The sequence below is a fragment of the Thermobia domestica genome, chromosome 14, assembly GCF_964235325.1.
Source record: "Thermobia domestica chromosome 14, izTheDome1.hap1.1, whole genome shotgun sequence".
In the NCBI taxonomy this organism is placed as follows: domain Eukaryota; kingdom Metazoa; phylum Arthropoda; class Insecta; order Zygentoma; family Lepismatidae; genus Thermobia; species Thermobia domestica.
In genome coordinates, this window is record NC_137467.1 from 66,139,782 (window position 1) to 66,167,558 (window position 27,777).

General features: G+C 34.4%; 1 protein-coding gene across 1 annotated transcript; it reads left to right on the forward strand.

Moving 5' to 3' along the window:
- The first annotated feature begins 8,749 nt into the window (after positions 1 to 8,749).
- LOC145670612 (uncharacterized) lies at positions 8,750 to 26,734 on the forward strand. Its single transcript, XM_081739404.1, has 3 exons — positions 8,750 to 9,191; positions 21,656 to 22,377; positions 26,204 to 26,734. The coding sequence occupies exons 1-3, from the start codon at positions 9,168 to 9,170 to the stop codon at positions 26,580 to 26,582; spliced, it is 1,125 nt and encodes a 374-aa protein (XP_081595530.1). The 5' UTR covers positions 8,750 to 9,167; the 3' UTR covers positions 26,583 to 26,734.
- Positions 26,735 to 27,777: the final 1,043 nt, after the last annotated feature.

Here is a 27,777-nt window from a genome sequence, read left to right on the forward strand (position 1 = left end):
ACATACTATGCTTTTGTTATACTACGGTAAGATATATTCACTTCTCAGTTTTGGAGTTACTTTCTGAGGAGCATCGCACCTTGCCTTATCCACCTTCCGCATACAGAAGAAAGCCATACGCATTATTTTTAACTTGAAACCAAGATCATCTTGTAGAGAAATATTTAAACTCCATAGAAATCTAACGCTCCCATCTTTGTACCTATACAAAAGCATTATCTTTACTAACACTAATCGGTATTCCTTATAGTTACATCTTCTGTGCATTCACATAATACGGATGATTATGTCTCGCAACAAACTTATAGCTCAATTAGAAACTGTGTACTCTATATGTACAAGATTGTATAATCACATACCCCAGCATTTTAACCCTAGATTACTAGACTTACTTTTTTGTCTTCTAATACTACACTGGGTGAAAATTCAACCACATATTTTTAATTGTTTTTCCTCTATGTGTGATTTATTTGATTTGAAGCTTACAATTATATTTTAAAGTAAGTACACTTTAAAGTAAGTACACTTACGCTTCTGTTAGACAATGTTTCGGTAAATAATATCAAAGGAAACCTGTGCAAAACTTAAATGAACTAAAATCCCACTTTCACCAATAAAATATTAATAAGCATTTGTTTAATCACTAATAATTAAACTTTTATGCTTTACCCAAAATGTTTACAAAACTAAAACAAACATTTCCATAAGTTTTCATTGTGTGTATTTTATTTCTTTCGGCATATATTAAAATACACTTTTTGGACAATACGAGAAAAGAGGTGTATCAGGCAATTGTGAGAGGTTATCTATACATTCAATACTAGACTGTGAAAATTCACTCATTTCTTTTTTCAGTGTAAAGTGCGTATTAAGGAAATGTTTATTTCTGAAAGTCTACTATTCTTAGAGCACACGATTTTACTCAAATAGTGCTCTCAAAACTTCGCTACATTTTCATTCCACAAGTCTTTTAACTGAACTTCATAGAGGAACCCTTACGGACAAGGTTTACAGAAAGTGCCTCTGTGCTCATTACACACAAAAGAAGCACATTTGGAGAATTTTACAGCATACTTTCTGTCTACACGAGAAGGGCACAAGTAAATCATCCTGGACGGGCATCTTTCGTACGAAGTGCTGACACAGAATCTGAATATGAACTTCCTTCATAACCATTTATCTTTAGAATACTCTTAATTTTTGATCTCACAGACAACTGCAATATTAGAGACTAGTCTTGTCATCATATGCGTTTGTGCTTATTTCAGTCCAAGATTAAAGTTAAATTCTTGGCGGTTTAATTCTTTTAATCCACTTCATCCCATGTTGAATTTGTGATTGATAATTGCATTAATGGCACTTGCATTAAGAATACCCTAGAAAACTGCCTGGGGCCATCTCCGTGTTCTTCTGCTGCACGAGTACTGTTTGCACAGCTTGTCAAAAGCATCTACTCCACCTTTTGTTCTATTATAATATTCTATGACCTCCGGCTTGTTACTTTCTTCTGATATGGTGGCTGAATTGTGCATGGAAGAAGCAACCAGCACAACTTTTTTCTTTGGGCTAAATGACACAACTTGCAATTGATTATGGGTATCAAAAACGAAAATAGAAGTTTCCGGCTCACGATTCTTCGTACATAACAACTCTGGTGTTAATTCTGGTTTGATTGATCTCACAGTTCCTACCATAGTCAAATTGTGTTCCTTGAGCATCTTTGTCATCAAGGGGAAGCTGGTAAACCAATTATCTGTTGTTATGTTATAAGGCTGTGCTAGTTCCTCTACAAAATATTCAGCCAGTCCTTTGTTACCATTTGATGTTTTCTTCCGGATATAAGGAATTCCGCTTACGAGGTAAAATGAATTAGAATGGATCATAAGAACTATGTTAACACCATATTTGTCAGGCTTGCTTGGTATATACATTCTAAATCTGCAATTTCCTCGGAATGCTAGGAGTTGCTCGTCAATGGTCACTTCACACGATGGTTGATAGTACTTCTTACAATGAGAAATAAATCTCTTCCACACCCAGCGTATGTGGGTAAATGGATCTTTAGTTTGTCTTTCAGCTCTATCTGTTTTATCATCAAACCGAAGGCAGTTTGAAATAAACACAAATCTTTTATGAGACATAGCACTTGGGCACACTTGCGAACCAAGCTCTCCCCATAAGACATTAGTTGACATGTGGTTTTCTTGTCTAGCTCCTGAAATGAACAGAATACCAATATACGCCTTGGGTTCTTCAACACTGAGATCATTTGCCCAGCCTGGGTTTCGAGTATAAGCTGTTCTTTGATGTGACATCTCCAGATTTGTGTAAAGTACAATTTTACTAAGCAGTTCGTCATCCATGAACAAAGACCAGCAGTCCATTTCAGAAGTTATTTTTCTTGCATCCCCTATAGGACCAGGAATGTTACGTATTTTAGTTTTCGCAGATACTCTCGATTTGTTTCGAGGTTCAACAGTTGACCACATTCCATGTTTTCTTCCTTTGATAACTGTTTTTTTCAGAAGAAGATAATGTGAATTTTGAGAATTAGGTTTCCAGGGTAAACTTCTTAATTCTTCCTTATTTTTTTCAGATCTACGTCTTTATTTTGAAGGATGTTTCACTGAGAGTGAATCGGCTTTTCTCTTTTTGGCAAGTTGTTTTGAAAAGCTATCTTCTTCGGAGTCGGATGAAGAAACACACTCGTTAGGATTAAAATCGGGATCGAAATCACTATCGTAACAATCAATAACATCGTCCTTAACTTCGTCTACTTCTAATTCATAAGGTTCACTGTCCACATATTCTTCTTTAACTGCATCAAAATTATCTGTATCAAGTTCTTCCAAAAGTGCACTAGTAATTTCCCGATTTCTCAAAATGTGTCTTTTATCCATGATAACATTCACTCTCACCAACGAATTTCCTCCCAAGAGGAAAAAGCAAATTAATCCACACAACACTTCTTGAGCACTTACTATTACAGCACACAAATATGTGTGATGAATTCAATATTTTGTTAGCAAGAGTTGCTCATTCAATAGTAACGCAAACACTAGACTGGGTGAAAATTCACCCACCTGCCTGTATTTGACGCCGAACTAGATCTCAAAACACTACTTTCAACACTCGGTCACACACTGCTCAGAAAAAGAGGAGAATACCAGGAACCACATGATACTAGATAGTCATACCCTCTAGTAACACGCTACGAAAGCAAACTATGGGTGAATTTTCACCCAGTCTAGTAATCGAGGGTTAAAACATTCAGAACATAAAGGTGTTTAAGAATGGTGTTCAAATTTCTTGTAGATAAAGGTTATTACAGCGTTACTGAATGTCTAGAGTGTAATTCTTAAACTATGTATATATTTAGGTGTAATCTTTGCTACTATTGTTTTGTTATCGATTGTAATCTAATCCTCTTTTAGTGTTTTATTTTACTTTTTACTATTATCTTTGTAATTTGATCAGGGGAGCCATTTCAGACTTCGGTTGAGGGGGGCAAGAGCACTACCGACATAAGACTTTCACGTTTTGTACTAGTATATTAGTAGACAATAGATTAAAGTATATGTATTCCTTATACTCTTGGGGGGGGGAATTGCTCCCCTTCTCCCTAAATGACGCCCCTGCATCTGATATATTATTTTCTGACGTGTCCTATGTGCTTGGTCAACTGCAACATCTATGTACAGAAAGGATGAATATAAACTAAATTAATTAAATTAAACTAAAGCTGTCCTCACCAGAGTCAAATTCAAGACCCATTCCGTCGAAGGCGCAGGCATTAGTCACTAGACTAGTGGGTCTAGAATGTTATCATTTACCTCGCTTTATTTAGTAAGATATTATTTATGTATGCTAAAAATCTTCCTTTATTGTTATGAAATATTTCCCTCATTTAAAATTCTTTCCAACTGAAAGGAATCGGACAAACGTAAGTAAAAAATCCTGTCACTCCAATGTGAATAAACATCCATTCTACGCTATATGTTAAAAAAAAAGAGTCCATCATGTGCACAGAGCCGCACTTTGCTATTTACTTCTCGCTGTATTCTGATGGACTCGATTCTCTCTTGTTTCGGACTTATTACTCCTTCCATGGCTTGCTTTACTGGCCCTACCAGGGGTGCCCACAAGCGGGGGCTATGACGCAAACTGCGTCATTGAAATATTTCGGGGGGGGTAAAAATCTATATAAATATGTTTGAGGGGGTGTAAAAATTAATCGAAAAGATTTATTTTCATGGAAGAACACAAATGGATAGACAATTGCGGGGAGGGTGTGTGTCATAGGCATAAGAGGGGGCACCACTGGGCCCTCCCCACCCGACGATAACAGGACAAAGCAACGCGTACGCTACTTTAACGAATTCAGTCAAAGCTCTTTACGCTGCGTAAGGGTTAGTTTCCGTCAGTAGATATATGAATAAAAAAAAAAAATGTGTTCTGTATACGCAGCTTGTTGAATGCACTGCCACGGAGTTGAGTCACTGATTGAGCATAATAAAACTGAATACAGAAATGATCCAGAATCGAATCCAGAAAGTGCGTACATGAAGTCATGAACGCAGGATCATCAACGCAGGCCACTGAGTGAGAATAATTAAACCGAATGCAGCATTGAGTCCAGAGAAACCGAGCACAGACAATCGACTACATTGAGGAATCGAGTGGAATCGATTCTTCGACTCGATTCTGCCCCTCTCTAAGACAAAACAATGTTTAACAGCGGTGCCAGATCTAGCATAATGATGCTAGATCTAGCATAATTTGCATGTCTTTTTGCATCTTGCATCTTGCTTTCAGCATCCTTCCCAAATCTAGCATAATTTCAACAAGTTTATCAAAAAACCACAAAACCTGGAGATGAGAAAGAAGTTGTTCATGGTAAGAAAGCGGCAAAAATGTATTCTCTCCCATTGATTCATACAATCAGTAATCCATATAGGTAGTCTTATTCTTCGAAGCAAGTTTGAAACGGCGGCCGTTCATCCCTTTACAAATATTTGTGACTCAAAGGCCTTTCGCTATGTGACCCGGTCAACGCCAGAGATGTTTTTTTTTTTTTTTTTTTTTTTTTTTTTTTTTTTTTTAGCTCCACCCAGGGTTTTCTAATACTTTGACTGTGAGGTCATTTTCTTTTAAAATATGTAAACAAACACTTTCCATTTATTTATACGAAATATTTTCCTTTCTTTATTCTTAATTCCCAGCTGTGAGTCTGGCAACGACTGCCCTAGTTTAGTTAAAGATTTGGTGCCTGAAGTACTGAGTTCTGTTCTAGCATTCCTGCGCTCTGCGTATTTTAATTTACGTTATCGTATCTCAACTTAGTTTCTCTTCTTTAAAAATTCCTGAATTAGTAAATATGAGGATCTAGCATAATTTGTCCGAATGTAGCATAATTTCGATAATGTTTTGGAATAATTCCAAGCTGTGAGTCTGGCAATGCTGATGTTTAACTCTATTACAACTTCCTTAACGGCAAGGTTGCTTGAAATGACAGGTTGCCTCACACGGGATAAACATAGCGGCTGACGTCACTGAAGACCCGCTTTCTCCCTGCGAAGGCAGAAGTACAGGCAAAAATCAACTACTTTTCCCTACGAAAGTTGCATTTTTACTGAAGTTATTAGCATTGTTATTCTTTATTGTAAAAATATTAGTACACATTGCTGCGTCTGGTAAACAAATTGAAAAAAAAAATGAAGTACATGACGAACTTCCTTCATTTTCTTCCTCCTTCGACGCGTAAATACCCCTACAACGGACGAAAGAAATGCAAAAGTTCGTAAATAATAATAATAATAATAATATGCAATTGAACTCAAGTATCATCTTAACATATTTATGAAGTTAATGAAATGCTCAGAAATGCAGGTTACGAATTCAAACATACCACTCAGCACTTCAGTATATATATATATATATATATATATATATATATATATATATATATATATATATATATATATATATATATATATATATATATATAACGCTTTTCGGTACGCGATAGCGGTCGCGTTTGTCAACTGAATCAAATCAAACTTTGTACATAATTAGTATGGAGTAAAATATTGGTCACAGTCGAAGATAGGTCAAATCATTGTAGGGGCTGGGAGTCTAGCCTCCTCCGCCCCCCCCAAAAAGCAGTTATGTTAACTTAAGCTAGCAGGTGAGTTTTTATCCGATTTAAGATTTAGGATTTAGATTTCTGGGCTTTCGGCATCTATGTCCATTTAGTCCGTCACATTTTGAGGGATGATGTCCCTCAGCGAGCACACTATCCGGGGAAAAAGAAGGAAGAAAGGATTAGGGAAGAAAGGAAGCGGCCTAGAAGTTATGTTATGGTGGTGAATGAGGAAAACCCAGGAAAACCTCATTCAAGGTCGCTAGCTTGAAAAAACTGTTACACTTTTTTGACCGAGTGCCCCCACCGAAAATCGAATCCGGGACCACTCGCACCGAAGGCGAGAGCGTTAGCGACTATGCATGTTTTTATCTGAATCAAACAAACTTTGTACATTGGGAATTAATAAGTTTCTTTAAAATCTACAATACTTCGATATCTACCTACTGCATACAGGCCCATGCCAGAATGGATTTCTTGTTTTTATAATTATTAGTTAATTAATATAATTTATTAAGACCTTTAGGCTTCTGTTGCTCATTTTGCGATTGAAGGACGTGGCAGGCACCTATTTTTAAAGAGTACCATTCCCTCCCCTATATCCCGATGAGATTGAGGAGAAATGCTGATTTTTTTCAGAATTTCCATCACTGGTGTTCGAACCTGTGACTTCAATAATAATAATAATAATACTAGGGGTCTATTATTATTATTATTATTATTATTATTATTATTATTATTATTATTATTATTATTATTATTATTATTATTATTATTATTATTATTATTATTAAAAACACAGATTTCCACACCATCTTGAAGTACTGTGTATGGCGTGTTAACTTCTTTTTAAAATGGAAGGTTCCTCTGGAGGCCTATGAACCATTTTGAAAGCGTATGCGAATCACACTTTACCTAACTTTTTATGTCCTCGTTTTCAAAGATTTCTTTTTCTCATTCGATTTTCCATTAATATCTCTTCTACGAATGCTACTTTACAGAAGTTCCATTAATGCTACTTTACAGAAGTTTTCATGACACTTGAATGAATGCCCTTTCCCTACAGCCTACGTGCCATTCTGTTAGAGATATTTACTAGTATACGTTTTCTTAGGGAATGCCCCCTTCAACAATTCCTAAAAATGCTACTTCTATTTTCTTAACTTGCTTGAAAAAAGTTTCAGTTGGAACAGTCAAATATCCGTATGATTAATGTGAGACCCAGTCTGGTATAATGTAATCATGGCATGATGGTGTTTGGTCTCGTGTTCTTAGTCCCAAATTTTGATTGTTTTTTATGCTTCGTGGCTATCCATCCAGGAAGATATTTCATGTTGTCTTCAGAAGTATCACCTATCTGAAGGTCTTTTGTTGGTGATCCAATCTTGATAGCTGTGTCAGTATCACTACTTACAGTTAGATGAGAATCCATTGTAGTTATTCGCCTTTCATTTCATCTACGTTGTATATGTCTTCCGCAAGACTTTTTAGAGCAAATGAAACAACAAATTCTTCATCTGTAACATCAGAAGTACACGTATTTGTCTTAAACATCTTTGGGCTTTTCCCTGTATAGAGCATTGAAAGGTGACGGACGGTCCTGAAAACCTCCTCCTCAATATCTTATTTGAGAAAATAAGCTTTCATGCACGTCCTGGTTAACTTTGGCTATGAGAATATACTTTAGGTCATAATCTCTCAAGTCTTGGAGGAGCATTTGAATTGCGTTAATAGACATTAATATACCTTTCTGAAATAGCACTTGTTTTGTTTTTCATAGAGCTCACATCATCATAGAAATCTTGTAGTTTCTGTTTGTGTACGTCTTCGTGTCTACCAAAAGGGGATTTATATGGATTTATCGCTTATTTATTGAACGAAACATTCAGTATATTGAACTAGTCGTTCTCTAGTTCGATAAAATGTGCCGTCTTTATTGTTACTTCGTTGTTACTTCCTGGTTTATAATGTATTAGACCTGTATTAACCGTGTGGGATGGCAACTGTGAAGCCAATTTCACATATTGTCTTTGAGTACCCTTACATTCCATATGGAGATTGTCAATGTTAGAGCAAACATTTATTTCACTCGATGTCAATTCTATCAGAGCTTTTAGAGACTCTTGATTAACAACTGATCCGTCTTCTAAATTCATTTTATACTAACCCGCTCAATTGATTTTAAAAAGCATCCAAAATCACGGAAGAAAATATGCTTCAAGAAAGCAACAAAATATTCGCGCGGTCAACCGGCCTTCAGTGACGTCACGTGTGACGTTTGTTTACCTCGTGTGAGGCAACCTGTCATTTCAAGCAACCTTGCCTTAACGGTTTCGGCAGTGGCTGTGATAGTGGGTGCCTTGTGTCTGGTGGTGCTCCGTCAGGAAGAAGATTAAGTGATCCTCGCTATACACCTACACTACACTTACACTTTCTGTTCCATTTACACGTACATACATTCCCTTCTTTTTTCCACACTTTCTATTTCTCCTTTATCTTTTCATTTTATACTTCCCACTTTCGTCTACTTTTTTGCTCTGTTCACCTTGGTTTTGCGCCCTTTCCCTGTCTGAACTCCTTTCCCGACTTTGACTTTGATTTTTTCCTGATTTTGACTTTTTTTTCGGACTCGTGTCCTTTTCCCGATTGTGTCCTGTATTTTATTCTATTTTGCTTTTGAATCATAAATCCTCTGTTTGAGGTACACATTTGACCATTTTTGCAATAGTAGCACATATGACTAGTGAGCCGGTGCACCTACCTAGTTGACCGATAATGGTCTACGACAAGACAAGACAACAACTTCCTTAACGCATTTAGCACGTGCTCATGCATGTTCAACTTTTACATTTTTATTATTACGATATATTTACTACTTTAACTACTATTACGACATATTTACTATAATGTTTTTCGACTTAATTGCCCAGAAGGATTTAGCACCAGGGTTTTATTCTGAGTGAAGAAAAAGAAGAATCCGAAAACGGACACATATTGGAAATTTGTATACGTGTATTATTGCTGGATGGCAATACTCCATTTGGAACAGGTAATATTTAATCGTTTACAAAAGACAAACATTTCATTGCAGACTCTGAATTTCTTCCCGCCTGTCGATTAATTGGATTGGATAAAGTGTGGCTTTAAACAACTATGTAGATTGCTCGGATCCATATATTTGTAAAAATTACAGGAACAAATTTTTATCCCAATATTTAAATAAACCAATGAGTAAATAATCGAAATATGTTGTGTTCTTTCCTGTGAGATGCAAATCTACATAGAAACACGCTAATGAAAGTAATCTGTAAAAGACGGTTTCGCCCGTAAGAATAATAAAATTATTCAGAGCACGAGCACGGCGTGGGGGTTAATGTGTAACAATTGGGCGCGTCAACGACAGTGTGTATACGGATAAACGAGACTGGTTGAAACAACATTTCATATGATATATATATATATATAAACACGTATTGCGTGGTATTCCATGATCATTTGATACATTGCCTTTGCGTATCACCTTCATGTATAATATCATGATTATGGACCTGGAAAGGAACACACATTGCATTTAATTTAATATACATTTGAGGAGAAAAATCCCAATATATTTTAGTTGCTTATACAAGCCCATTGTTATGCCAATTTTCATATACTATAATTTGTGCCCCTCCCTTAAAAAAAAAAAAAGATAGTCTGGAGTCCCTAAGAGCAATATGTTGTGTAGTACCCTTGAGTATTGCTACAGTCAGTCGGTATCTTTCACCTATTACATTACATAGTTTCTAAGTTAGTTACTAATACAGTGGGTTTGGAAGTCTGACATATTATTCTCTGTCGTCATTTTCCCTAAAATGTCTTCCCTACACAACTTCAAATAATGCAGAAATAAACTTCATTTTTGTTCGTGATTTGGAGTTAAGTGCCATATCGCCGGACCAATATGAGGAAATTTACCCGTCCGATTGGAGAATTTATTTAAGTTTATGAGGAGGAATGAGTACAAGGCAGGTAAGGGGAATAGTAAAAATTAAGAAAGTGATTGTATTTGTTGATTGTTTTTGATGTTATTAGCTGCACTGCAGATTTCGGATGGACTATTTCGCGGAGAGGTACACTTGTTTTAGTATACGGATCCATAAATTGTAAAATATACAGAAAAAAATTGGCAAGTTTTAAATTTTCCCATTTCATGTCAAGAACAGAACCCAACCAAACCCTGCCGGGCTTCTAACCCGTTCTTTCTATTACTATTACTACTATTATTCCTGCTCCTACTACTACTGATACTTACACTATGGATCCGTATTAAAGTAATACTGCACGCCTAATGTTAGGTAATTTAATGTAATCCAACAAAATATAACCGAATGCAATACATTTTGATGCTTTTTTCTTTCTAAGCGGTCCGGCGATACGGCACAAATGCCGTAATTTGTCACCGCACAGTGATATCTTTATTATATTTTTGGTTTGTCTGAGGCATAAATTTCGTATACTTCTGCAAATTTGCCAGTAATTATGCCGAGAGCCAACAGCGGAACTTATTTCGACATAAAGTATATGTTACTCCATATACACAAGTCCCCGAAACATTTTTTTTCGAATTAACAGGTTTTACCCGCAAATTATCTCCCTGTGTATTTAATTTTGACGATATATAGAAACTACCATATATGGCATGCAACACTGAAACTTTATAAAATATTAATTGGTGACAGAGATATTATTATGTGACTTCGAAATAAATGCATTGGAAGAATCTGATTTTAGTTTACAAATCCTGTATTTCTACGGTTAATTTTTTTTGTAATTCATTAATTGTTTGTTTTTAATTTATGCGGGGTATCCAGATTAATGAATTAGCAAAACATAACTGCATGATGTCTTTAGAAGCAAATATAGAGGCAAATCTGAGTACATGCTGTTGGAAGCCATAAAAGTTTGTTTTCTATTTGCTAGCACGTAGTAAAAATAATTGCAATTTCTAAGAAGCATTGTTCTGTTTCACATAACACTACAGTTCTTATTATTAAATTACGTTGAAATAATCTGCACCAATAGTCCTGTTGTATATATTAATTTTTTTCCCGGCCAGTCATGTAAATAATTCATTCATTATTTCGATTCAGTGAATCGATTCTTTCGACTCAGTTCATACTGGCTCTTCGAACGTGTTTGTTCCAGTCGCTATGTCAGAGTGACTCTTGTACAGGATGGTAAGAAACTATTTGAACAAACTTCGGAGCTGATTCCCAAAACCGAAACCAACAAAAACATGCTGTGGAACTTTGGTTAGTGACGGATAGTTTCGGCGATATAAGGTACCGGAGGCCTGGGAAAATGATTTTCAGATATATATAATTCAAGAACAACGCAAAGTAAAGTGCGGTTTAGAACATGACACTCAAAATAATATCTGCTCGATTGTAATATATGTTTCAAACCTGCACAAGATGTGTGCGAGGGATTTCCCAAAGGAACGAAGGGATTCGCTATAACCTGGCAGATAATCCCTAGATAGCTGTAATGAGACCTTGTGAACACAAACTTCCGAAACTGATATTGGATTCCAATGACAGTTGGCTGATATATTGAGTGCCTTAATGCTGTGATTTAGTTCGACGATGGGTATCGTGGGTGCAAGGGGAGCTAACCCTCTCTCCCATATAGTCTTGGCAGTGACCATGGAGCTAGAAAGACGAACAAACTCGACTCGCCAACTTCTGTACAACTGAACACAAACGAAAGCGGGTCTAATTTCTGAACCATGTGTAGCTTTTGAAGTCTAGCATGAAACATATCCAAACATGTATGTTTTTCTAGGTTACATCCGTTGTTACGCACATATTTTCTTCGCGTTTTTACAATATCCCCACTCTTTTTCCATCTAATGTCAGTCCTGATTTTTTTTAAACAATAGTTTATTCACATACAGAATTACTTTGTGGCTAAGTAGCAATTTTCAGTACTTTGCCCTCCTGAGGTATTACGCCCCAAAAATGGCATCAGAATCAGAAACTTCAACTTCGAACCCCCATAAATCTACGGTGCCAGTAGTACCATAACTGTTTGTATTTCTGCAGACACTCTACATGCAATGGTATTCATCGCAGAACTTATAAATCCCTGTTTATGCCATTACAGAATGCAGTTGCTTTAAAAGTGTAATTTTGTGTACCTTTCCTGGTGATTCCACTTATTGGTTTGATACCTTGCATGTTTATTTAGAAACAAGCGTATTTTTTTTCGTGTTAATTAGTCTCTCCTGTAAATATTGAATAATGTTTGGTATTTGTTTGGTTCATACGCCCTGAGAAGCTGTAGTTTCTGTACAAGCTTGCAAATGCAAAAATTGGCACTCCACCGACAACAAATATGACCGCATTTAGGAGCACTTGTACATACAACAAAGTGAATAGTGTTATTCATTCACGAGGTTCATCACACTCATTTTTTTGTAATTTTCGGAGATGGTTCAGCAACCTGTTCTGAACCACTTCGTCTGGATTGACCCGTGATTGTTATTCTGATTCCAAAAGATAGCTTTGTGATCTCCTTTGCTGTCTTGTTTAGAGAGGGTAAAATAAAGGGGAGTAACGTTAGAAATATCGGGGTAAATGGAAAGAAACAGACTGACTAGGATAGAGCGTTGTGTAGATCACTTTATGTTGGGTAATTCCTATAACTCATTGAAGCCGAAAAACATCATAGTATCGGTAAAAGCTTGATTGGCTTTTTTGTTTTCTACCATTAATGTTTTCCTCAAAATATCCTGTTGTACTGCGCCTCTTCTGCATATATGCATAATTTGAATCTGCTTTAGTTTTCAAACTTCTCACGTGCGGAGTATAGAGTTGTATAAACAAAACCTAGAAGAAGTTTACGAAAATAATCTGACAGATATAAAAATTAAAACTAAGTATGTGATATCCTTTACCGTAGTATTGGCATTTTAAGGTTTGTAGTAGCCGTTTTGTAGTTTCTTCTAGATTGGAGTGGCAACGTTGATCTATAGTTTCAACAATAAGTAGCGCCTCATATATGCTTAAAATTGCTAAAGAAAATGACAAATATTGGTTCAAGGGGCATCCATTAGAAGCAATAGCGTAACATTTCATGGTTCATTATAAATAGCGAAGTTAATAAAGTCGAAAAATTACCGTTTAAGATATTTCGCTTTGTACGATGTGGGATCTATAGTGAGGCATTTGGAACTACATTTATTTTACCGATTATTCATATACATATATGTATAGTAAGTTATTAAAAAACATGAAACCGAAAATGGAGACTGTTGCAGTATGCTCGAAATGTAATGTACGCCTTTGGTTCGGTAATAATACAAAAATCAGAAAAAGGTTGAGGTCATAAAGTACTAGTGAAAGCAAAGAAGAGGTATAGCAGATTGATATATATTTAGAAAGGTTTACTTATCTTTTTTATCCGTATGTGTGAGTGTCTATTTATTATAATTTGCTTCAAATTTTTTTAAAAAATAAGATTCATCAATCATTCTTAGATTTAATGAAACCGCAATATCCCGTATCCAATGCCCCTTATTTGTTTGATTTTCTAGTCACAGCACGAACGATATTGCAGTTTTTAGCTGTATCTTATGACATAGACTATAAGATGAGAGAAAAACATAACAAACAAATTGCACGTGTGTTTTCTTCGTTTTCTCCTGATTCCTCCCACTCTGTCTTCTCTGGCCTACTGAAATAATCGTGGGAGGTAATATATTTATGGAAACCTATAATATTGCTTATTCCTTAGTTACTTCATTTATTCTTAAAGATTTTATAGTTGGGAAAATTCGACGACAATATTTCGATCTCCATGGCTTCCTACCTGATCATTTCCAAATCTCGCAGTTAAGGTCGTTTCCATCAATGCCTTCATTTGGTGTTTGAGCTGAATTTTACCTTATGGATTTAAAATATTTAGCTGATATAATATCTCGTTCTACATTATCTTAACTATTGCTATTTCATGAGAAATTGCCAAACAACGTGGAACGAGCCTAAACCTCGCCTATTTTTTTTTAAATACTTAACATTTACTTTTTAATTAACTTATATGATATTTATGTTCTTTACAATACCACTGTGTAACTGTTAACTTGCTATAAAAATATATAATATTTATTTATTTATACTAGGCTTCGTATAAAGGACTATGTCATTTTACACTGAAACATTTTAACTTTTTGATAACATAGAAAGTCAATAACAATTTGAGCTCAAGATGGTACGGCACAACACCAACATGAAAAAATAACTTATTTACAGAGGATCTGAAATTATACTCATTTGTAAAGACATCTAGAGTTTCTGGTAACTAATTATAAATTCTGACATTTCTGTTTAAAAGGTACCTTTGGACAGTATTTACTCTCGTCGCTCTTGTGTAAAAGAGATCGTAGACCATGTTGGTTAAGCGGGTACGTAAAAATTGATCTAACTTAGTAACTGTTCACTAGATACATAGCCTTTTACAATTTTATGCTGAAATATTAGGTCAAAAATTTTTTCTCAGTAGAGTAAATTTGATATGAGGGAATTGTAAAACGTAATCTTTTGAAAGTGTTGGAAATTGAGGCAGTCAGTAGGATACAGCGGCTAATAATAATAATACGGAATTTTTTAAATGAGTAGTGCAGAAAATAGACCAGATTGGAAAACAGTACTCAATAGTGGGAGCGACATTTGACTTGTAGGACAAGCTTAAGAAATTAGGATTTTTTATATCAATGACGCGATAAAGAAGTCTTAGTTTTCTCATAGTAGTACAAGATATTGTGCTTATATGATCCGGAAAAGTAAGCTTACTGTCAGTGATTACGCCAAGATTTATAAAAGAGGTGACAGGATTTATGTTCTTATGACTAATTTTTTAAATGTAGCTTATAGGTCTCTTTTTTAGAGAACTCGTAAAAGAAGCAACTTTTTCGATGTTTAAGGTAAATTTCCAAGAGTTACACCAGTTGAGAAGAATTGAAGCATCATACTCTAGAGCAAGGGGATCGTACTCTGATTGAACTTGTCTGTAGAGTTTGCAATCGTCAGCAAATAGGATATTGGTAGAGCTGTTTGTGAGCAAAGAAGGCAGATCATCCATGTATTATAGTAGGAGTAGAAGTGGATCCAGAACACTGCCTTCAGGAACTCCAAAAATTACGGGAAAGAGTCAGGAAAGGAACCTTAACCTAATTTTCGTTGTGTCCTATTACTCAGATATGTTTAATTTTGCATGTGTATTGAATCTAGAACTGAGTTTGTATGTAAAAACATGGTTTGGAAGAGAATCGAAAGCGTTAGCGAGGTCCCAATACAAACTGTTGGGTTGAGAATATTCGGACAGAACTGTTAAATTAGTAACACAAGATTTCCCGGACAAAAAGCTGTGTTGTGAGTGCTTACAAACAACAAATGAAGCAACAACTTGAAGGAGTCTGTTTTTCATTATTTTTTCACAAACAAGTGAGAGTGGTGATAATAAAGAAATAGATCAATAGGAGCACACGTCATTTTTATTTTTACCAGATTTGCGAAGAGGAGTGATATTCGCTCTCTTCCAACTGTTACGAAAAACACTCAGTACAACAGTGATTTAGTAAATCGGAAACGGATTTAGGAAGCGAACTGGCACACTGCGTAGGAAGCAAGTATACATATTATCTGGATCTAAGGCGCGCTGTTGGGGTAATGACGAGAGAAGAGAGTACTTCAGTCGGTGTGGTACTGATAGAAGACAAAGAACAAATAGGTTGAAGAGGGCAGGGGAAGGAAGGAGAGGTGGGAGAGATGAAGCAAAACTATTAACAAAATATTCATTAGACACCTTTGCCCTGTTCTCTTCATTTACACAAGCATTTTTATAGGTTAGTTCTAGCGATATGCGAGAACTATTTCTTTGATAGTTTATTGGGGTCGAGAAACGTTTAGGGTTTTTTGTATCGATTGTGATGTGTTCAATGTATTCCTCATACTTTTTTTTTTCATATTTACTATGTCTTTTAATATATGTTAAGTTCTTATAAGTATATTCAGTAGGAAATTCCTTCCATAGCTTCCATGCTCTCTTTTTGTTGCAAAGTTCGCACTTTAGTTCCTCTTCAAAGCACGGGGGAAACTGAAGAAGGTATTTTACGAATTGGCACAAAGTCTTTAACTACAGCCTGTATGACGTTAGCAAATAAGTCAGCTACATCGTCAACTGAGCCTGAGGCAAACACCATGGAAAAAATATGGAGAGCTTGACGTATTTCACTCCAAGCGGTCTTATTCCACTGGGTAAAGAAGTCACTGATTTTTGTCGTTGGAATATTTTGTGTTTGACATGAGGAAAGACACTAAACGTGTCATGATCTGATGGGAAAAGGTTTTAGTGATTCGTATTTATCCACAGTTATATTGAGAATTTTCAGTGTGACATTTCTTTTTTTATGATTGTAATATACATGTAAATGTTTGTATAAGCAAATTAGAACATGTCATTTTATTTGTTATGTTTGCGAAGTGAATATCTAAATATGTTTTTCCCCCAACATTTTCAGGTAGCTTATCACAGACTCATTAAGAAATGTTTTCTCCTATCTAGAAAATGAATTTCAGAGCTCCCGTGTGGCCTTATTGTAAGGGTACGCGGTCTAGGCATGGGAAACCCGCTGGTGAGGTCTCATGTGGTTCGAATTTGTCTTAACCTCTGTCCCATAGTCACCGTGCCAATCTTCAATTCAAACAAGCAAAATAATTTTAATTGTACAACTCTTAGTACATCCTTGCGGATTGAGAACAGCATTATATTATAGCTGAAATTATAGTTTTTATTGTTTCTTAATATATTGCTAAAATACCCTTACAGGGGAACATTCGTTTTACTAGACATGCATCCATTATCAGACTTCTTTTCTAATTCAGTGAGTAGTGCAGTTAGGGAGAACATAGTGTTGTTATCCGAAGTCACAAAACGGTGATATGTCTTAGGCAACTGCACGTAAATTTTTGGAGTGTCTGCAGATCTTTACATACGCTTATATCGGAGTTAAGTTTACATTAATTACGTTGTGTTTATCGTATTATTATGGTTATAGATTTGATTCATGCATAAATTCACATATTTTATCCTGTAATGCTGATTTTCATGATGGGCTATGTTCTATATAAATCTTAATATATGCACGTTGAAAGTTTTTTTTCCTACATATTTTCACTTCAATATCGATATATTACAAATCAAAGGAATACCATGGTTCTGTGATAAAGCGCTAACAATTGGTGCGAAGAGTCTCGCGTTCAAATGCAGACAATCTTATCTTACGGTGGTCAGCATCGTGTCTCTGAGCTTCTTTTTCGAGGTTGTCTCGCTTCCTGCAATATTTTATTCCACCAAGAAATTTGAATAATCCACTTCTGTTAATTACCTTTCTGCTGTAGTTTGCAAGACATAAGTATAGAACCTAAAATTGGAATATTTCATTTCGAATCAAGATCAGTATATTTTCCGACTGTTCTACCTTCATTTTAATGTAAGCAATTTAAAAAAAAAAAAACTATTTCTATAGAAATGTTCACTCTCACTTCTTGTAGGTGATGTTTTACTGTTCTCAAATGTTGCAAAGTATTTCTTGTAATCGGATTAAAATATTAGAAACCACAATATGTATTTATGTGGTATCATATTTTACAAGGTACTTTTCTAGAGAACTTTATTTTATACAAATTTCCACACGGTGAACAATTTGTGATAGGCCATAGTGTGAGTACTTTGATCATTCTGCAGCACTTCGAATGTCTTGAATAACAGGCTCGTTGCATAGATATACTCTGTAAGCGTAATTTTTACTCAAGTTCGCAGATATAAACATATATAGGAAGTCATAGATTTTTTTATTCGGTAATTAGCATGATAGGTAATTTTATGATAACGAAGGACACAACTTGTTAACTCGTGTGTCTTTGTCATTGCCAATACAGCGGTTAAGCTTACAAAGCGGTAGAAAGAAATTACCGACAGACACAATATATTCAAATTTACGACAACATCCAATAGAATATAATAAAGAAAATACAGGGTGTCCCATTTTAAACACAAGTTGGAACCAGGTAGAAGCTAACTTTTCAACGAAATGAGGTACACGTGTAAATGATACACCTATTTTTGGGTTGATCCACGTAGATATTTTTAAACATATAAGCGGCTAATGAAGTCCACGTATGTATATATAGTGTTGTCAAGTGTACGTGAATGTATAAAAGGAAATTTACAAAACATGGTAAAACGCATGTCACAGCATGGATATGCAGTCCACAAATTTCAGGGCGGATTTGGATCGGTACTTATCGTAGTCGAAGAAGAACAGCTCATTTTCTTCATCAGCTTGTCCAGAATTGTCCCATTAATGGCGTACCCGCGGAAACGTGGATTTTGAAGTTTTACGCTACGCATGGAAACACTGCCTGTGTTTGAGTGCAACAGCGTGTGTATTTGGGTAATGTTTATCACATGAAATAATTGAAAACACTAAATAAAAACATCGAACAAAGTAGGAAAATAGCGTCACTAACTTGCACCTTGTAACCATCTGAACAAGCTGATGGTGAAAGTGAACCGTTCTTCTTCGACTACTATAAGTACCGATCCAAACCACAAATCCGCGCTGAAATTTGTGGGCTGCATGTCCATACACACGTGTGACATGCGATTTACCATGTTTTGTAAATATTTTTTTCTTATACTTCCACTTATATTTAGCAACACAGCATGTACACACGTGGACTTCATTAGCTGCTTTTTGTTTAAAAATATCTACATGGATAGGGCTAAAAATTGGTGTATATTTTATACTTCTACCTCATTACTTTCAAAAGTTATCCTATACGTGATTCCAGTTCACATTTTAAATGAGGAACTCTTGTACTAAGTATCCTGTGAGTAACATAAGATAGAATTACTGTAAAATAAAAAGGACGTTTTTAAATTTTGAACACCCTATAATAAATATACATGATTCAGAATCAAAAATATAATTCACACATTCTATATTGGTGATGGTGGTAAAACCCATGATGAGCAATGGGGAATTATACTGGATTAGTCATAATTGATTCAATATTTATATCTTCTATATTTCTAACATGCCAAGAAGAAAAAGTAAGTAGTTTTTACATTACAGGTAATAGCCCATTTTAACGCTAGAGGTAAGGCCGAAAACGTCTTGGTGTAAAATATATATAAACATAGTACACTAAAATTTGCGTATTATAGGCTGGTGCTTAAATAATTTCCTATTTGATGCGCAAAGTAATATAAAAGAAAAAGTAACTGATCACTATATAGTAGACCTGACAGATCGTCTATAGCGTATTGAGCTTTCAGATATAGAAAATACCAATACATTAATCGTAATTTGAATGTAAAATTGTGAAAACTTATATATGTAGTTTTGTTTATGACTTACCATTTTCTGGTAAAATTCTAGTCTCATCGCTGTGGAGTCTGGCCAAAAAATGTGGGATGTGGGTTTTACTAGCTGTTTTGCAACTTATGTAATTGCATTCAGGAAGTTCTGCAGGGACTGAAACAAATTATACTTTTACGTTGTCAGGTACGGGCTATACTACCTATATGCATTGAAACCTCGCAGAGAACTACCTCAGCTCCTAACTTGTCAAAAATATATGCTCTCTGCCGTTGTCAGCGTTGAATACCACAATATTTTTGTTACCAATTCCGGACATTTCTTTGCATTGCTAGACGCACATACACTAATTGACAACGCTACGGATAGTACTGCTCTGCATTATAACAGCAGGTGGTGATGTACGATACCTTTTCAATTTTACCAAATGCACAGTAAAATCTTCCTTTCGTTAGTGTCTGCTTCGTTACAGACTGTGGACCTTCTCGCTTTGGCCACGATACAGTTGTTGAAAGTTATTCAGTTCCTTTCACTCATAAATAACCGCTTCAGAGATGGTTGGTGTTCATTACGTTTGACTAGAGATGTTCACTAATAGAAATTCTGTCGAATAAGTCAGATCATGTTGCTCCAAAACGCTCAGAGCATTTTGTACCGGGTGTCTCCAAATGGTTCAGTATTGCTTGGTGATCGATGTTTAAGCACTTCGTGTTGAAGCCATGACTACTTTTGGATATCAAAATTTCCAGAATGAAAGATTTTGAAGCATCTTTTGGCTGTATCAGGACCCTCCCCATAAACAGCACAACTGTCTTCATAGGCCTACGAAGAATCCGAAACTTATCAAACTAAAATTGTAAAATTTAACCTAGTTCTGCAAGAAGTTTACCCATCTTGACGGTGCAATATCTTAACGCTTTGTTGCACAGCTTCTAGTTTCAGCTGTTAAATAATGTGAAGGCTGACCTGCAGCGAATTACATACCGTGAGATTTTCAAGAGTAGCGTCATCTTGTACGCGAAAACTTCACTACCGTTTAAATTACTTGATGTAGACAGATATATTTATTGCAGCAGAAGAAGAAAGTGTTAGAATCTAATTGTGTGGCTGATTTTAACACGTCGTTTCTTCAAGTATAGATTGTGAGATTTGGACTTACAGTTTAACATGCCATCTGAACCATATTTGAGCTCACATTGAAAATGAAATCCATGATTCTAAGACCGAAGTTGCATATGCTAACCATTCATTCGCGACTAAACTCAAGTAACCCGTTCGAGTCATGTTTCGTGATTGTATGTTGGGTTGTGAACAACGATTACAGTGCCTGTGAAGGACGGCGTTCTTCTCAGCTCACAAGAGGGAAACAATTTACTAGGTATTAGCAAATATTGAGTCAAATACTATTTACGCGTGAGATTATTCTTATCTTTCGAAAGAAGTAACAGTAATGTAGCTTTGAGATGGATTGTTTTCTAATTAACTGGGTCTAAAGTGTTTGAATGAATGCATTAATATTAGCTAAATAAATGATAATGGAGGTGATGCTATTATACAATTATACATTGTAAATAGATACTATTGGAATGACATTTTATAATAAGGAACAAAAAATGAGCACTTTACGAGGCGAAATTTAGAAATAATTTCATGTATTAATAAAATATTTTATTTTCACGTATAAGCTTTTAAACACTATAAAAATCTTAATTTTGCAAAGAAAACCATCCAGTTGTTATCTTTAGTCTTTCAAAGTCTTGAGAGTATATACTTGTGTAGAATTATATGTATATATATATAGTATAAAGTAATAGAATTGAAACCAGCTTTTTTTAAATATATAATTAGTGTTCTTACATATCCTTAAAATTATTCTCTTAATAGTTAAGGATTAAAATGTTTAAATGTTGTATCAATTTTGCAGTTGTTTTGAAGTTTTACGAGACGTAGATTGTAGTAATAATACCAAAATTGCTTAAAGTGTTACTTCCAAGCCAAAGCCTAACATGTTTTCTCCGTTCAATATTTTCTATGTTTATAAATACTTTCTTCGAGAAATAATTGATTCCAACTATGTTTCTTTTCAGGTCACTACAATTATGAGTATGAAAGCAATGGATAAGAAATTGAAAGTCGAGCCATTTGTTTCTCTCGAGAGATTAACGTATTATTCTGATTCAAAACAAAATGTCGCACAGCGTAAAATGGATACTGCGTCTAATTATTTCAATGTTAACAATATGTCAATTTTGTGCTCCGATAAGAAAACCAAGAAAGCAATTGTGTTATGTAGAAAGCTACCACCAGTTAAAAAATATGATGAATATGTGCTTGATGATATACGTAATGTTCCAAAGTTATACGATGGACAGCAAATCACCGCACAAAAATGTTTTTCTCTTCGGAAATATATTGGCATTAAAAATTTTCTGTCGAAATCTGTCGAAAATGATGTAGCAATAAAAAGTATGAAATCTCGAGTTAGAGGAAGTGAGTTACAAGAATGCCCGAAACTAAATATGAAATCTGAATACGAAGTGTGTTACGAAAATTTAGAAACCTATTCAAATGCAGGAAAAGGAATATCCTTAGACTATAATAGTGAGAACACGAAATTTGTATATACCACGCTACAAAAATGTTCCGTTGACTTGGGATGTTACGTTACCGAGAGCAGAAATGAATCACAATACATGATTCCTTCGAAATGTGAAATAACGCGTAACACGAAGAGTAAAGTAGGACTGGAATTTAATTCGAAAAATGTCACAACTGGTAATACCTTCATTAAGGAACCACTAGTCTATAGGTACGTACACGGCTTTCTTTTCTAATTTCTATAAGGAGAAGGAAGACAGTGATTATTATGCTGAGTTAAACATTATTTTAACAGAGAAATTCTATATGTTAGAAGCAAATTGTTAAATAGAATTGTTTTATTGAACCGATAATCTTTTCTGTGTCTTGTGTTTTGGAGTAAGAATACTTCGTGTGCTCTTTGTGTATATCGCACAATATTTAATGAAATACTTATCATTCACTATATTCGTATCATATAATACTAGTTTCGTCGAGATGTTTTTGGAATTCTCCATTCACAATTGCTTAAAGACGTGCACTCAGAACACTAATCTAATCTCGTAAACGTAAACTAATCTCAGAACAATAATAACATGCATCATTATAATGTTAAATATAAGCTTTAACTCTTTGAGTATTATATTAGAAATATTGTACCGTTTAACACTAGTCTATAAGTATCTACACAAACGCGAAATATTACCGATTGCATTATTTATGGTGGTTGAATTATTTTGTGATCTGGAGAAACGTATGACTCTCAAAGAAAAAAAGTATATTAGAATGTACTTGCAGTCGGAAAAATGATTAATGGTGACTTTATTTCTCAAAATATAAGATTTTCGCTCAGCAAGAACATATAAAATTACAGTCATATTCAATCACTTTACGATAACTTCCAAATCCATTAGTCAATATTTTTCCGAAACTACAATAAACATTACTGTCTCCACTCGTCTAGGGACAAGCGCGTGTGCTTTTTGTGCACGTTGTCTCGGATTCGAATTTCGGTGGGCAGGGCACGAAAATAATTTCACAATCATTCACTTTCATTAATCATATATCTTCCTCGATATTAAACTAAAGATAACATTTTTCTTTTTGAACTAAAACTTGTATTGCAAGTTGGAATTACAGAAAAACGTATCTATCATATACTTCAGAATTCGAGTATTTCCGTAGGCAAACACTTTTATTCGTCGAGATTAAAGAAATATCGATACAGGAATACATTTAACGGTTTTCTTAGTTGCAGAAATTTTAGACTTAACAACAGATGATCGTATTAGTAAAATTGTATAGGAAGATGAGAAAGTTCACATGCAAACCGATCTAGAGGAAATACCAAATAAGAAAACTAATCTATTTGTGTTGTATGTGGATGTAAATTATGCCTGCTAGGACACGAAGTAAGAAAAAGAAAACGCCGTCACTACTCTACCCTCGCGATCGATATAGAACCGGATATATAATTTGAAATAGCATGTTGCAACTTGTTGTTACTTATTATTTAGAAACAATTGATTGTGCGTACTTTTGAAAACATGCTGAGATTATATAGCAAAAGTTTCCACAAATATTTAGATTGCTGGGATATTTCTCGAATTTTTTCCCCATTTTGTCTAAATTTCCTGCTCTATAACTTGTGATGGACAATTGAAATATTCCCAGTGGGAAGGAAAATTAAAAAAATGAATATTCCGGGTTTCTTCCCTGGCATATAAATTTTCGGGAATCAATTCGATTTCTTTATTTTCCATATTTCCATAGAACTATACGACTAATTACTGTATCATCATAAACTTGTAGGTTTTAAATAATTTAGAGCTTAAATAATTAAAATTCGTGGATTGAACTTTAAAAAAGCTCATACTATTAGTTTTGTGAAGTTCCATTTCCACTTGCACAAAAAAAAAAAAAAAAAATATGAAAGTACTAATTTACAAATGATGAAAAGAAACCAGTTTTTAATGTAGAAATTATATAGAAATTAAGATGAAATGATATTAATAGGTACCAAACCACCATTAGTAATAGACGTCGGTCTGTTTGCTGTCTCTGAGTCGTATATCTTAATAGCTACTCGAACTTCTCTCACATGTGAATGAACACATGAAATTTCGAGAAATAGGTAGGAATAAAGGTCGTATGTGACAATGGTACGTAAAAAATTATAAAGATATAGCAGTACCTTGGAAATACTGTGAAGATAAATATGAAGGCGCAGATGTTGATAAAATGGTGAGACATGTGTCTTCTGGCAGTTACACAACCTAATTTATTTATAACATTTAAAAATTTAATATGTTTATAATATAAATAGTAGAGTTAAGTTTAGAATATTTACTTACATATAATTTAAATTGTTTAACGATGTAAAAGTATGTGGACTTTCTATGCCAAAAGTTTTTTTTTTTTTTTGCAATATATTTACTCGCATAAGATATATTGTAAGTAAATATACATTTAAGCCTACTCTCTAAATATAATAAAATATTAATAAATGAATATAATACTGTTCAAAATATACATAATAAAGAGCCCTCTAGAGACAACAGTAAGAAATATACTGTGATGAAAAAGAATTTAAGTTTGAAATCATAATATAGTAATACAATGCAGTTTTTATTTCTGTTTGTGCATAGATTCCCGGAAAATTTCTGAGAATACTCCCGAAAAATATTTACCCAGGAATGTGCCCATCACTGTATATTTCGAGTTTCAAATATAGCGTAAAAAAGGTCAAGACTCTCACAAGGACACAAATAAAATCAAGTTTTCCAAATTCTATAGAATTCACTTTTGTAAATATTTTCGAAAATCAGATTGGTATTGATTAAAATTTCTTCGATGCTTATGCTTGTTTCCTTACAGCTGATACCTCTTTTTCTCTTAAAGGAAAAATCGTGTCACATATTCTTAGTATTCCATTGGTTGTAGTAAATTTTACTCCATGTGATTTTGTATAACTGGTTACGCACGTTAACTGCCTCTGCCTGCCATGCCTTTTTAATATTAGAAATTAGTTTGATTTAGTTCGTCAAATCAGCTTATTGGCAATTGTGTTTCCTCATTTTCGCAACAAATCTTTTACCATTAACTTATGTTATACCATACATTTTTTATTATGCGTTCTTTTTTTAAATAAATTTGATATCTTTATCATTCATCATTGTTGAATAAATTTTAATATGATTTACTCTAGTAGTAGCTGTGTAATGCACGGCTCACGAAAATGAATAAATCATACTGGAAATTAAGAAATTAACACATATTGTCTAATATTCAAACTTTCTAGTGGAGTGGAGAGAATTGACGAATATTTCAGACGAAAAATCTTAATCTGCTTGCTTTTCAAAAATTATCCTTAATGATTTTTATAAAATTTTAAATCGTTTCACATTCGTACTACATTATTGTCACGGAAATCTGATTAATCTTCGATTTTCATTTGTTTTTTCGTCTGCAATCTGCGTACTTTGTATGTATGATATAGACGTGAGATACTGAATACATAACTGTTGGATTCCGCTTAGAGGATAGAGCCACATACCACTGGACATCTGTGTCAAGAACAGACGCTAAACTTGTGGAAGCAAAGTAATCTTTTTAAGCTTTTACTGTCTTGCATCCTGGTAGAAGGATATTACTTATAAATATTTGCTTATTTAATGCGACAATTTTAGGAATTTAGTACAGCAGAAAGAATGTCAAATTGTTTGTTGTTGACTGAAGTCATTCCACCTAGCTAAGTACGTCTCTGAGCTATACAAAGATTCCTTTTATTCAGTATTATATTACGAATATGATGGTAGTATTCGTATACACATTTTGTCTAGAGTTTTGGTGTTATATGAAAATATTAAAGAACTAACCTATCGTTTGTAATGTTATTTAAAAAAACAACATAACACTTAATTTACTATTCCTTATCTTAAGCTCTTTTAAGGTGCTTATTGTCAATTTAGAATCACAATATAATTCTATTTTATCTTTGCTTGATTCTGGTAACTGGAGTTTTATAATTATGCACTACGTTTTTGTTTTATTTTTAGAAACCGCATGGAGAAATCATCTAACAATAAGTCTAATACAAAATTGCATTTGGATGAAAATTTTTTGAAGGAAAACTGTTTAAAACTATCCTCAGTTCGCACACACAAACAAGGTAGAAATAATGAAGCTGGTTATGACAAAGTACATGAAGAAAATAGAGACAGCAAATCTGTGATACATATTCTAAGTGATGTGATTAGGTGCATTTTGTGCGGTAGAAGTTTCAAAAACATGACTGTAGTACATAAACATATGAAATTGCATGACATTCATTTGTGTGCTGAGTGCGGTAACTTCTATGTTAATGAAGAGGACCTGAAGAATCATATTTTGTTTCATTCCAAGTATAATTCCTTCACCTGTAATGCGTGTGGGTAAGGCTTCCAGGATGGCCGAAATGTAAAAGTTCATCTTAGAGTTCATACTGGTGAGAGGCCATTTTCTTGTGAAGCGTGTGAACGAAGCTTTACTCAGGAGTGCGCTCTGAAGAGACATTTAAAAACTCACACTGGTGTAAAGAACTTTGCGTGCAAAGAATGTGGAAAGTGTTTTGCAGAGAAAGAAAATTTAGAAAGACATCATCGTACTCACTCTGGAGTGAAACCCTTTATTTGTAGGGAATGTGACAAATCATTTTCAGATAACAGTGCGTTCCAAAGACATACAATTATTCATAGTAAAAGAAAACCATATAATTGCTCAGTTTGCCCACAATCATTTGCGGACTATGCCGCTTTACTTAGACATAAACAAACTCATGAGAAACAAAAGTATGTCTGTGGTGAATGTGGCGTATCGTTTTCCCACAGATCGTACTTCTTAAATGATTTGAGAATCCATGAAGGAAAAAAGCCTTTCATATGTGAAGTTTGTAACAAAGATTTTGCAGCCAAACATAATTTATCAGTTCATTTAAACATTCATGATTCTTCATATATCCTTAGGTGTGATATGTGTGGTGCGTCTTTCAAAAACAAAAGCAACCTTCTATCTCATATTAGAAAACACCTGGATGGTGGAATTAAAACTTGTCCTTTTTGTCAAAAATGTCTGAAACAGACGTACCTCAAACGGCATACGTTGATACATAATGAAAACCGTGATTACTTTCTTTGTGACTATTGTGGCACATTATATCTAGATAAACAAAACTTTAGTAATCACGTAGCTAAATTACATATGAAATGAAAGATTTAAATACATGGAAATACAGCTTACATAATTAATTTTTACCTGACCTCCGAAATTGGTCAAAGTAGAACAGCAGAAACTAGTTCAGAATTATAATAGAGATTATATTATTTCACCACAAAATAGTTAGTGGAATATGTAAACTACCTCTTGCGAAAGTTATACATGTAACATGCAATGTAAACCTGTCTTATTTATGTGTTGTTAACCAAATTCAGACTACTGAACTGATTTTACATTTTAACTTTATTATTTATAATAAAAGTTAGCTATTGTTTAAAAATTTACTTACTCACTAAAATTTAAATATTGTCTCCCGTCTACCACGAAACCTACCACTTGATTGGAGCTTAGTTCTACTACTTTTATTATAAATGTATTT

Bases quoted from the DNA above. Each gene is read 5' to 3' on its own strand.
- LOC145670612 (XM_081739404.1), top strand. From the start codon at position 9,168: ATGGCAATACTCCATTTGGAACAG. The intron at 9,192-21,655 runs GTAATATTTAAT...GTTTCTTTTCAG, and splicing joins CAATACTCCATTTGGAACAG to GTCACTACAATTATGAGTAT. The intron at 22,378-26,203 runs GTACGTACACGG...TTTTATTTTTAG, and splicing joins AAGGAACCACTAGTCTATAG to AAACCGCATGGAGAAATCAT.